Genomic DNA, 12805 nt, shown 5'->3' on the forward strand with positions numbered 1-12805 from the left:
TTTCTCATTAGAACTGTGTAAATGGAAAAAAGATGGAAATTAGTTTGGGAATTATATCTCCTAGAATATCTCAGCCAGCTTGACCACTGCTCAAGATTGCTGCAGTATTCTGGAAGGTATAGTAAGAAAGAGTAATATTGCTGATCTCTGTAGTTGTACACATCTCAGATTTTTTTTTAATTCTGTTGCACCCAGTTGTTTTGGTGTGAGTTCACTTAATATGTTGTTTCTTTAAAAAAAAAACTTCGCTATATTACATATTCACATGTATTCAGATTTGAGTGGGGTTTTGCAGTTACTACTCCATGCAAGTGAAACCTTTTTATATTTTGGGTCTCAGATCATATAAACTCTATAATAGTATAGTTAGTTAGTAAATAAATAAATAAATAAATAAATAAATAAATAAATAAATAAATAAATAAATAAATAAATAAAAAGCCTCCACTGCCTTGTGGCTGTATCCACTGATGGAAAAGGCTTCAGGAGTTAACCTCGAGGCAAAATCCGGAGCCGGAGTCCCGGAGGCAGTTCGTGTCATTCTGTCATCCCCTGCGACGTCGCTGGAAGCAGTTGTATTGGCTCTTGCCTTTCCATTGGACTATTTCAGTGATGTGGAGAGGGGGGATTTGCTGGTTGGGTAACAGCCTATCCTCCATATTATTTTACCCAGGCTTCGTGCCCTGGAGAGGACACTCCAGCTTTGCAGACAGCATCAAAACACTAGACGCTGTTCCAAGTCCTCCATACAGAGCACGTTACCATAGTCTCTTGAGACTGAAGGATGCCTATGAAATAATAAATAAATAAATAAATAAATAAATAACGAAAGAAAGAAAGAAAGAAAGAAAGAAAGAAAGAAAGAAAGAAAGAAAGAAAGAAAGCCTCGTGGTGCAGTGGTTAAACTGCTGTACTGCAACTAAAACTGTGCTCATGACCTGGGGTTCAATCCTAGGTAGCCGGGTCAAGGTTGACTCAGCCTTCTATCCTTCCGAGGTCAGTAAAATGAGTACCCAGCTCACTGGGGGGGGGGGGGGCGCAATGTGTAGCCTGCATAAGTAACTTGTAAACCGCCCAGAAAGTTCTTGAAGCACTATGGGGTGGTATATAAGCAGCATGTTTTTGCTTTTTGCTTTGTTTGTGGGTATACAGTGGTGCCTCGCTTAACGATGTTAATTGGTTCCAAAAAAAAACATTGCTATGGGAAAACATCGCTAACCTAAACACGTTTTCCCATAGAGATGCATTGAAAACCGGTTAATCCGTTCCAATGGGAACGGATTACCGTCCTTAAGCGAAAATGGCCATAGGAAACATTGCTAAGCGAAACAATGTATCCCCCATTGGAATGCATTGAAGCCTATTCAATGCATTCCAATGGTTTTGCGATGTCCGTTTTTGCAATTTTAAGTGTGTCTTAAAAGGTTCAAAAACAGTTTTAAATGCTTGGGATCATTAGTGCACCATCTAAAATGTGTGCAAACTTAATTTGGCTTTGTTCTGACTCTTCGTTAATTTTTGGTGAATTTTTTTCTCCCCCATTGGAATGCATTGAACCCGATTTTGACAGCTGTCAAACAGGCACTTCAGCCAAAGTCTGTCCACTGCGAGCTCCCTTTTTCTTGTTGCCAAACATAAATCACATTATATAAGTATCTGGTTCTCCTTCAGGTCTGTAGGCGACGGGGGACATGTTGGTACAGCTACAAGCATCCTGATGATACACGTTTGAATGCTCCTGTTGGTTGAATCAGTGGCGTAGTATTGGTGGGGGCTATAGGAGTGGTTGCCCTGGGTACAAAATTCTTAGGGGCCCGTGGGCCACCTTGCTGAGTAAGCTCCTGCAGCCACTCCTCACACTCTTTTTCCCACTTCTTGCAGCTACTTCATGCATCACAGAGCCAGCACATGACTTGTGTCCCACAATACTTGCCTTGCTCTGGGTACCGGCAACCCACGCTACACCATTGCATATAACTCAGATATAAAAAAATGCTAAAGATTTCATCAATATGGGAAGTACTATCTTCTTAATCTGCAAACTATTCAGACTTAGACTTTTTTCTCTGGGAAATACCTCTGGTAAACTATGTGATTTTTTCATAGCTGCCAAATATTTTGCTTTGGCTTTATGGCATTTAATATATATATACAAAGGAATGTTATATATGTTTTGTCCCTGAGCTATTGAGCAGCTCCGACATCCATAAATCTCTTCTGCCACTTGTTTTCACAAATCCAAAAAGGATTACATAGATAAGGCCTAGAAATATAGATCCTGTAAACTGATTCCTTTTACTGGACCAACTAGCAGTTATCCATTTTAAACAGCATTTTTCTTCAGGCAGTGATATTTAATATGGAAGTAAGATAAAAATAGATGTTATTATGCTCTCCACGGTTAGATTGAAGTGCCTTCAGTTTTTCAGATGAAAGAAAGAGGTTGCAGACATGGCTGCAGTCCTAAACAGGCTTACTCTTGGAATGCAGTGACAGATAAAGCCACAATACGTAAGATCATCATGTAGCTGTTAAGGCACTAACACCATGGCAGAGGCCATCAGTGACAATGGTTTTCCTACTCCCCTGTCATAGAGGGTAAGACTATGGGTAGCTATCTGGTATGGCAGGTCTTATTACCTCCAATATCAAAGACACCATACTTCTCAATATCAGTAGCTGATACTGAGGATGAGTTGCAGGAGACGGTTGTGTTCATGTCCTGCTAGTGTGCTTTGATTGGCCACTGTGAGAACAGAATGCTGGAACAATTTTTTTTTTTTGGGTCTGATCCAGCATCACTCGTTTCAGGTTCTTATTCGGTGACAATGGCCGGAAAGTAGACAGTCATTTTGAATTTTCCACAGTTCCCACAGCAGGCAACATAGGACCACTCCAGAGTATCATGGCTTCTGTCATCCCAGCTGCTGTCAAGTAAGATCACAGTGGAAGGAATGGGTGGCAGCTGGGGACCCAGAAGGGACCACATGCTTTTGCAAAGGCCAACCTCTAACTTAGAATCAACCCTGCTCAGTGAAACATGGCTTTCAAATAACCATTTGTAGAATCAAGCTATAATTTAATTGCATTTAGAAATATATCTTCCCCAATGATCACAATTTGATATGTTTTCTGGAGATCCAGTAGGAAGTGAAAATACATTAGAGCTTGAAATAATTACCCTAGCAAGAATAAAATAGTGTGCTTGTATGGGAGAAAATACAGCCTTAGGTATCTCTCTTTTCTTTCTCAGTTTCCATCACTTGAAGCAAAAACACATCACTGCTGTTAAATGATGGTCAATTATTTCATTTGACTGCTCCGTACAAGCTTCCCCATTAAAAAAAGTAACATGCACCGAAAATTATTGTATCAAGTTTCTTGTTCTTAAGAATGACTGTTTAAATTTTATGTTATTTTACTTTTAAAAAAGAAAGAAAGAAACATTGCTATGGAGCCCATTAAAATCTGCGATCTCCCCTGACAGAGCAAGAAATGCATGTTGTGTCATAAGCTGTACCATGTAATTATTTTGAGTGTGTGCTCTTGTCTTACTGTTGCCCCTTGTTCTACTGTTTTCACCTTATTCTACGCCAATAGGACAATTTATAATTGCATATAGCAGATTAGAGGAAGACCCAAGTATGAAATGAATTGACTCCATAAAGGAAGCCACAGGCTTAGGTTTATAAAAGCTGAACATGACTGTTGAGGAGAGGATATTTTGGAGATTATTTATTATTCATCATCCTGTGCCATTAAGTCAGTTCTGACTTACGGTGACCGTTTTCAGGGGTTTCCATGTAGACAGTATTTAGAAGTGGTTTGTCATTTCCTTCCGCTGGTGGCATCCGGGGTCTGTGCAGCTTGCCCTAAGCTACGCAGCCTGGCTGTACTCACAAGAGGCACGGAGGAGAATTAAACTCCCACCCTCTGGCTCCACAGCCAAATACCTAAAACTACTGAGCTATCCAAGCAAGCATCATTCATTCATAGGCTTGCCATAAGTCAGAGGCGACTTGACAGCCCAGAACAACAATAGAGTAGCAAATTATAGTTGTGGTCTTTGGTAAATCAGTGTCTTTTGTCACCTCCAGATAGTTTTGTTGCATATCAAACCCATGATTCTTTATATGTAGACTTCTACAATCGGGTAGGAGTCCATACAGGCCGGATACAATTTGGCTCCTTACACTAGGGACTCCTGTAATTCTGTGTTCATCATTTGTGCACACACACAAAAAGGAGACACACAAACCCGTCCTTCCCTGCATTTTCTTTGGTGGAAAGGGCACACTCAATGCCAGTTGGCTCCTGAGGGCTGTGGAATCGTAGTTCTGGCAGAATCAGGTGTTCAATTCAGTTTATTGTCACTGAACGTATTGGCGTTGGGGAATGTAAGGCACCAGAAACAAAGTCTTCTTGAACACCATTGTGCCTGTTTACCTGGAACATACATTCAGTGGGAAAGCTGTTGAAAGGCCTAACCTCAAAACTTGTTCCTTTGTCCTGAAACTCATTTGTTGTGTGAAAAGACAAGCCTCTGGTCTCAGCTTTTGCTTGGTTTTGCCTATGTAACTGTCTCTTACCCTTCTCATTGCTGCTTTCAGCTTGACCGCTGCCTGTTTTGATTCACACAGTTGATTCTTACCTTTGTGCTCTGACAGCCAGTTCAACCTGTATCCTGTAATTCAGGTGCCCGAAGCTTGACCCTTTTCAAAGCCAGATATCATGGTTTGTTGATTTAACCTGCTCTAAGACATCAAATAGTAAAGCCAAGGTGAACCCTACTGTCAAGAAATTATGTACAGGGAGAGACAAATTATGTACATGCAAGCTGACAAACAGTAAGGCCTGTTTGTCAACTTGCAAACAAAACAGTCATGAAAATACTTTAAATATGCTTTGCTGGGTGTGGATGTAATGCTTAATCATGGTGAAAGCAAAATATTATTTACAAACATGCTGCAAGCCGTTGTTTTACACCCTTTTTTGCCATAATTTCTTCTTTGAAGTCAGTTTATTTTGCTGCTCACACTCTTAGTTTGGTCTTCTCTCCCAAGGAGTTCATAATCCACTAAATAAAGTGTTTTAGACTTTTAAAACAGAGCAGTGATAAGACAGGCTTGATCTCACAGTATCTTTTTCTATTGTTTCTGTTTAGACATTAAATTAATATTTATATAATAACTGTTCTCTTTCTTTCTTTTTCTTGCTGCCTGAAGGTCTGAGCTACAATGTCTCAGTGGGATTTGGGAGTACGTTCTGTTTGACATATGTATTTTTAGTAACTAATCTTAGCGGTGCATTAAGTATTGTCACTGCATGTAAATAAATGGAAATGTTATCTGATTATGTGGCTTTTCTCCCCTCTAGCTGTCAGATTAAGACGTTCAACTAAGTTAGATGGCCACAAGAGAAACAGAGATTAATGTGTAAAATTATTTTTAATTGGTGAAATGGTAATGAGGAAGGATATTAAATTCTTCTAAATATAAAAATTGTGAGTTCTGCAGAATGTTGTGTTTTTGACTTTATTTTATTTAACTTTATTTTATTTAAGCAGAAATTCAATACAGTTTTACTCTTTTATCTTGGTGATTAAGAAATAGCCCTCCAGGATAGCTTTGTATGTTTCAGTTCCAGAAGATTGCTCCCTATGGTTTACAACTTCTCAATGCAAATATAATGTACAGATGCTAATGGTAAATGAAGACTGTAGACAGTTCTTCACCACTGACTGAAAGTTGTTCAATAGTTTTTAGTGTATCATGGCCCTTTTAGCTATTGTACACATTTCCCTTGATGCATGAATAATGCCAAAAATGACACCTGGCAAATACTGTCTCTCCTGTCTGATGGATTGTTCACCATACCCTAGGTATCCACCTCCTGCTCATATCCCACATTTGCTGCTGGGCCAAGATTACTTGTGGTGATGGCTGTCAATGCAGTGTATAATAATGGGGGCCCCATAGCTCAGAGGTAAAGATGTACATGCAAGGTGACTTATTCCTGACATTTCCAAATAACTGCTTAGAGTGGACTGATAGTCTGTCTCAGTAGAAGACATCATTCTAACATTTGCCTTTGTTCAGTAGATGTTTTAAGGCATTTAAGGGAGGAGGCTGTCAGTCACCACAAGGATGCCATTTTTGCAGAATCCATGTGCCAAAGATTTAGTGTACAGCTGATCTTACTGAAGATAAATGTACAGTAGCTGATTTAATTCTACTCTTAAAATATTAACACAGTGCAACATAACCTTTTATCGGATGAGCATTCCCAATATTGACTCAGATATTTTGTGTGTGAATCATCCTGAACAAATATGTAGCTAGGAACAAAAGCCACCCTTGTATCCTTTCATTTGAGTAGAACCAATGTCATATTTTGGGTTTCATTTGTTAAGCATGGATTAATGTGCTGCAGTTGTTAATTAGAGTTAGACCCTTGTATGTCCGTCCATTAGGTCTTGTAAAGGAAAAATGCCAAGTAGAGAGAGAGGCTGGTCTTTTGAGGCTACAACTTACCTGGTTTTCCCAGTTGTTACTTTTGCATGCATAGATACTTCTCTCTGTGTTTTATGACATGATCAAAATAGTGTTTTATGTTCTCACAAGGCAATAACAAACTAGAAGCACCTTTCACTTTGAAGTGAGCATCCTCTGATTCCACCCTGTTCCAAAAGTGCTCCCTTCATGAGAGGAGGAGACTCTAGCACAGGGAAGAGTTGCAAGGGTTCCATCTCGTGGCCTGGTCCTGCAGGAAAGAGCTGTGACACGCTGGTGTCAATGTGTAGTTAGACAAACAGTACTATATAGCTTACCTGAGAGGGCAGCTACATAGTACCTGAAATCTAGTAGGAAGTCACAACTAAAATAGGCCCATTGATTCAGTGGGCCTTGGTGAGCCAAAACCTGTGTAAGTTCCATTGGTTCAGTGAACCTACTCTAGTTGCAACTTACTGTATCTTTCCGTGTATATGACCCCCCAAATGTATAGGACGACCCCCTAATTTTTTACCCCTTGCCGGAGGCAGAGGAGCAGTCAATGGGCGAGAGGCAGCCAAGCGTGGCTGCTTCTTTGCCCCCGCCTCCTGCTGCTGCCGCTGAGCCCACAAGCGGCACTGGAGGAGACGGCAGTGGCAGCAGGAGGCGGAGAGGGAGGCAAAGAAGCAGTTAACCTCGGCCGCCTCTCACTGCTGCCCATTGACTGCTGCCGCCACCGTCCAATCGCTACCTCCTCCTGCCAGGGCTTACCTCCATCTCACGTCACCGAATTGTCCCCTGTCCAAAGGAGATGATCACTGGAGGAGGTGGACCGGTGGCGGCGGCAGCAGTCAATGAGCAGCCATGAGAGGCGGCCGAGCGCGTCTGCTCTTTTGCCTCAGTCTCTGCCTCCTCCTGCTGACTTCCATTTATAAACGACTCTCAATTTTTCCTCTAATTATTTTAGGAAAAAGTGTTGTTTTATACACAGAAAAATACAGTACTACTGGGTTTCAGTCACCAACATACAAACCTGTACATTAGAGGCAAGGTTTATTTTCTTTTCTTAGAGAAGCAACAGAGTCTAGAAAAAGCATACTTATCTCTTGCCTTACTGTCTGCCTGTTTGCCCCAAGGGTACCCCACCAGCACCAACATAGTTTCCAGCCTGTGTTGCCTTTTCAAACAAAAGGTTCTGTTGCAGAGATTGAGAACAAGGGGCTGTTCTTTTGACCATGACCATTGACCATACTAGTTGTGAGTGATAGGAGTTGGGAGTACAGTATCAGCTGGAGGACTACACCTGCCCTGTCACATCTTTGTGTATAACATATATTTAGTTCTTCAGATTTGGCATAATATGGCTATCATCTGTTTGTTGTTCTGAGAAATGTTGCTCTTTTTAAACCATCTCTCGCTTCCCCCCATCCTATTTCTAATAGCTTTTCCCTATGTCAAAGGAAATTTCCCTTGGTGTGTGAACATCATGTGGGACAGACATATACTTTCTCTAGTTTGATAATTGTCCATGGAATCGTGGCTTTAATGGGATTATGTTGATAGCTGTAGCAAGAAGGAGTTATTAGATCTGGGATAAGAATAGATTGCTATTTTAATATTGACATTTCCCCCCAAAAAATCCATTAGCATCAGCGTTCTTGACATCTCCTGTGTTATTGCCTATAGGGCTATTTTGATAAACACTCTCTAGACACATAATTGTTCTTATCCCAGAAGGGTTATGACTGTGTTTTCAGAAGTGACTCACGCTGGTTTTTCTTTTGAAATGAGACAAGGAGCAGACTCTGAAAGGACAAATGTCAATAAATACTGAAAAAAGGGCTCATTTGGGGTGTTTCAAGCTAGAAACAGAAAGTTAATATGTTTTATGATTGCAGATATTAGTCCATTATAGGTGTTATTTATATATTATTGGTTCTTTATATTCCTGAGGTTCATTATAGGGAAACTCCTAAGTGTCAGGTTTTATCTTTGAATTACTGATAACACAAAAGCAATAGAAAAATCCTACAAAAATCAGCTGTACAAAAGACGCTTCCATAATTTTGCAGGCACTTCTCATTTGTGGGAGACTGGCTCTTAAAAATAGAATGCAGCACTAATCTAATAATATTCTACATTTATAGACTGCCTTTTCAGGAGCCCCGTGATCTCAGTAATCTCTACAGTGCTGAAAAAACTATTCTTATATCTCATTAGTCTTATATTGAAGGAGACATTGGTGAGAAGGAGTGGCATGCCTAGATTCAAAAGCAGTAAGAGATTTGTAGTTGCAATCCATAGTTTGTGCTCTTAGCCATCTCCACTTCATCTACAGCTTGACTTTACTCATCCATCTTGTTGTATTCAGTTATCAATGGTACAGTAGTGATCTTTGTAAATCCTGCTAAAATTAGAACCTTAGGCTTCCAATGCTTGCCATTATTGGCTGCTGTGCTGACATTGTCTGATTTGGACTGTTTGCACAGATGTTTTATTCCTATTTTGATCTTCTATGCATTCAAGGCCCCTTAGTTTTGTTTTTCCAAAGTTTGCTTTTTGAAAGTGTCCTTGTGAGTGTCTTTTTTTCCAGAAAAAAAATGTTTTTGAAGTCTAAGGGCTGAAATCCACCCACCCAAATATCTTGGAACATTGTCTTGCATGCATACTGAAAAAGCTGCAAGGGCAATATACAGGAGTCTCTTTAAAAAAGAAAGTGAAGCACATGAAATACAATGTTCTATTTTCCCTATATAAATGAGATCTATGTGAAAATGCTGACCCAGAATATGACCTATGAGATAGCTGTAGAGGCAAAGCTACACATGCTGGCACAAAATGTACTTGTTCGGTTTAATACTGTTCAATTGGAGATTTTTGGGTCCTGAAACAACATTTTCTTTCCTGCAGAACAGAGTCACTGAAACTAATGACTTTTGAGATCATTTTACTCTGTAACATATAGTGATATCTTAATGTAAGATACAGTGTTTTTTCTTTGAATATAAATGTTCTGTTTATCATGAAGAAAAGGCATACGTCATTTGTCTTGCTGAGTTAATGTTTCCATGTCCTTTAAATTGCAGGTGGCAAAGATACCATAATGTTCAATGACCCTCTTCTTCCTGTCATCCAGAGGTCTCAGTCTCCATTGCTAACTTTCAATGAAAAGCCACAAGAGAAGACAGAAGGTGAGCATCCAGGGTCATAGGGAGAACATAGCATAAACTCTTTGGTCTCTTTTTTTCCCCCATAGAGTTTAAGCACATGTTGCCAGGAGGAAAGTTTCACCACGGTGTCCTCATAAGAAATGAAAGTGTTTACCTTTTATTTACCAATACCAGTATTTACCCTTCCTATTCCTACTGCTGTGTTTAGGTTTGCACAGTTTTGAAAGGTAAAACAAAATGCAGGGTTCTGTTTTGTATAAATTCGATGCCGTCTGGGTCCAGGGGGAATCTGAGCCTTGTTCACACAACCTTTCTCTGAGATGCTTGTCATAAGTAGGGATTAGAGATGGGCACGATTAGCCAGTTCAGCAGGTTGTGCCAGTTTGTTTGCCGCCACAGCAGGTGTTCAGTAGTTTGGTGCCCTGGTCCCTCTGGGTGCCCCACTAGGAAGCAATACCCAGAGGAGGCAGGGAAGGAAAGCCAGGACGGTGCTTCTGAGGGGGCACCTGTCAAACCGCCAAACACCTCTTGCAGCAGTAAACGAACGGGCATGGATTACTGATCTGGTAGTTCATGACCATCTCTAGTAGGGATTGTTTAACCTGTTGGTAAACTGTAAGAAAGACTATGCGGTCTTCTTGTTCTGTTGCAAAAGATGATCACCTGGTCTATAGTTTCCCATTCCTCAGCTACTTGATAGAGGTAACATTTCTGCTAAGGCTTCATTTCCCTTCATGATTGTGTTTCTTCTATTACTCCGACTTTCTAAGCAGCTCCCTATGGCATCTCAGCCAATCTTATTTTGACCTTTTGGGCCTGTCTTCAACTTGAACACAGTCCTTACATGGCCTACTAGTGGTGGGGAGGGGAAGTGTTATTATTATTTTATTTATTTAAAATATTTTAACCCCACTTTTTTCCTTGAAAAGGACCCAAGGCGGCTTACAACAATGAAAGACGGTATTTAAAGTTGAAAACAATGAGTATACAACAGTGGTTAACATCATTACAAGATAATATTGAAAAATTATGAACAATGAATAAGGAGGCGACTTACATCAATTAACAGGCCATATGATAAAGATCAATAAGAATACAAAAAAATTAAATGTCTTTATGAGAAGTAGAAACACAAAAATGGAAGACACAAGCAGTACTAACAATTCAATCAAAACAGTAATGCATAACAATCTGTCTAAAAATCACACACAGGTAGCTGGTTACTGAGGGAAGGCTTGCCTGAAGAAAAAGGTCTTTGCTTGCTTGCGGAAGGATAGCAAAGATGGTGCCAGTCTGACCTCCAGTGGGAGGGAGTTCCAAAGTCTGGGTACGGCAACATAGACGGCTCTCTCCTGTGTCCCCATCAGATGCACTTGTGAAGGTGGTGGGACTGAGAGAAAGACATCTCGTGATGAACTTAACACCTAAGCCTGCTCATAGAGGGTGATACGGTCTTTGAGATTGCTTAAGACACAGGCTATTTAGGGCTTTAGAGGTTAAAAACAGAACTTTAAATTGTGCCCGGTAACTGATTGGCAGCCAGTGGAGCTGCTGTAATGGGCGGAGGGAATGTAATCCCTGTAACCAAGTCAGCAATCTGGCTGCTGCATTTTGGACCTGTTTAAGTTTCCAACACTTTCCATCGGCAGCCCCACATAGAGTGCATTACAGTAATCCATCTAGGAGGTAACTAGGGCATGTATCACAGTGGCCACATTAGATATTTCAAGAAACAGACACAGCTGGCAGTCTAGTTTTAATTGTGCAAATGCACCCCTGGTAACCTCTGAGATCTGGGCTCAGGGCTGAATCCAGGAGCACCCCCAATCTGCGCATTTGTTTTTTGAATGGGAATGTAATCCCATCCAATACTGGCTGAATCCTTATTCCTTGATCTGCCTTTCGACTAACCAGGAGCACCTACCTGTCTTGTCTGGATTAAATTTCAATTTGTTCACCTTCATTCAGTTCATTGCTGACATCAGACACTGATCTAGAGTGTTTGGGGAGAATCAAGGTGTTTTAGGTGAATGAATAGGGGCCAACACATGACCACAATTTGCGTACCATACTAGTTGGTGTCTAAAGTCCACATAAGGAACAGATTTGCTTTACTAAACTCATTTGACCATGAACCAGAAGAACTGTGGATTGAAACCAGAAATACTATTAGTGAAGAATGCAAAAAGCCAATTTCTGTAGTAAAAAGACAAAAATTCTAGATGGGTGACAGAAGAAACACTTAAAATTGTAAAGGACAGCTGAGAAGCAAAAAGTAAAAGGTGACAGAAATAGGGTCAGAATCCTGAGTTTAGTTTTTCAATGACTGCCACATAGGGACAAAGACAACTACTACTACAACCATTAAAAAGAAATAAAGAACAGTGCTGAAAAAAAAGTATTCTTATATCTCATTATTCTTATATTGAAGGGGACATTGGTGAGAAGGAGTGGCATGCCTAGATTCAAAAGCAGTAAGAGATTTATAATTGCAATTCATAGTTTATGCTCTTAGCCATCTCCACTTCATCTACAGCTTGACTTTACTCATCCATCTTGTTGTATTCAGTTATCAATGGTACAGTAGTGATCTTTGTAAATCCTGCTAAAATTAGAACCTTAGGCTTCCAATGCTTGCCGTTATTGGCTGCTGTGTTGACATTGCCTGATTTGGACTGTTTGCACAAATGTTTTATTCTTATTTTGATCTTCTATGAATTCAAGGCCCCTTAGTTTTGTTTTTCCAAAGTTTGCTTTTTGAAAGTGTCCTTGTGAGTGTCTTTTTTTCCAGAAAAAAAAATATTTTTGAAGTCTAAGGGCTGAAATCCACCCACCCAGATATCTTGGAACATTGTCTTGCATGCATCCTGAAAAAGCTGCATGGACAACATACATCTCTTTAAAAAAGAAAGTGAAGCACATGAAATAAAATGTTCTATTTTCCCTATATAAATGAGATCTATGTGAAAATGCTGACCCAGAATATGACCTATTGGAAAACACCTCGTTGGATGTGGAGCATGTAGGCAGTGCTCAGATGCAACAGGGTAATGTCGGAGTGTTCTGAGCCCAGAGACTGAATAAAGTGATATGGTCAAAGCTAAGTCTGATGCATAATATATTATGGTAAGGTAAAGGTAAAAA

General features: G+C 40.2%; 2 protein-coding genes across 3 annotated transcripts in view; both read left to right on the forward strand.

The window, feature by feature from the left end:
- The window catches only part of DHX15 (DEAH-box helicase 15), a 382063-nt gene that overhangs the window by 150128 nt on the left and 219130 nt on the right, over nt 1-12805 (forward strand). The window lies entirely within an intron of this gene.
- The window catches only part of CCDC149 (coiled-coil domain containing 149), a 111012-nt gene that overhangs the window by 89012 nt on the left and 9195 nt on the right, over nt 1-12805 (forward strand). The window contains exons 11-12 of one of the 2 annotated variants that reach the window (XM_073001103.2): nt 5226-5258; nt 9578-9682. In XM_073001103.2, the coding sequence (XP_072857204.2) occupies nt 5226-5258; nt 9578-9682 (138 nt within the window). The remainder of the gene's footprint in view (nt 1-5225; nt 5259-9577; nt 9683-12805) is intronic. The other variant, XM_020780424.3, reaches the window with a different exon arrangement.

The sequence above is a fragment of the Pogona vitticeps genome, chromosome 5, assembly GCF_051106095.1.
Source record: "Pogona vitticeps strain Pit_001003342236 chromosome 5, PviZW2.1, whole genome shotgun sequence".
NCBI lineage: Eukaryota > Metazoa > Chordata > Lepidosauria > Squamata > Agamidae > Pogona > Pogona vitticeps.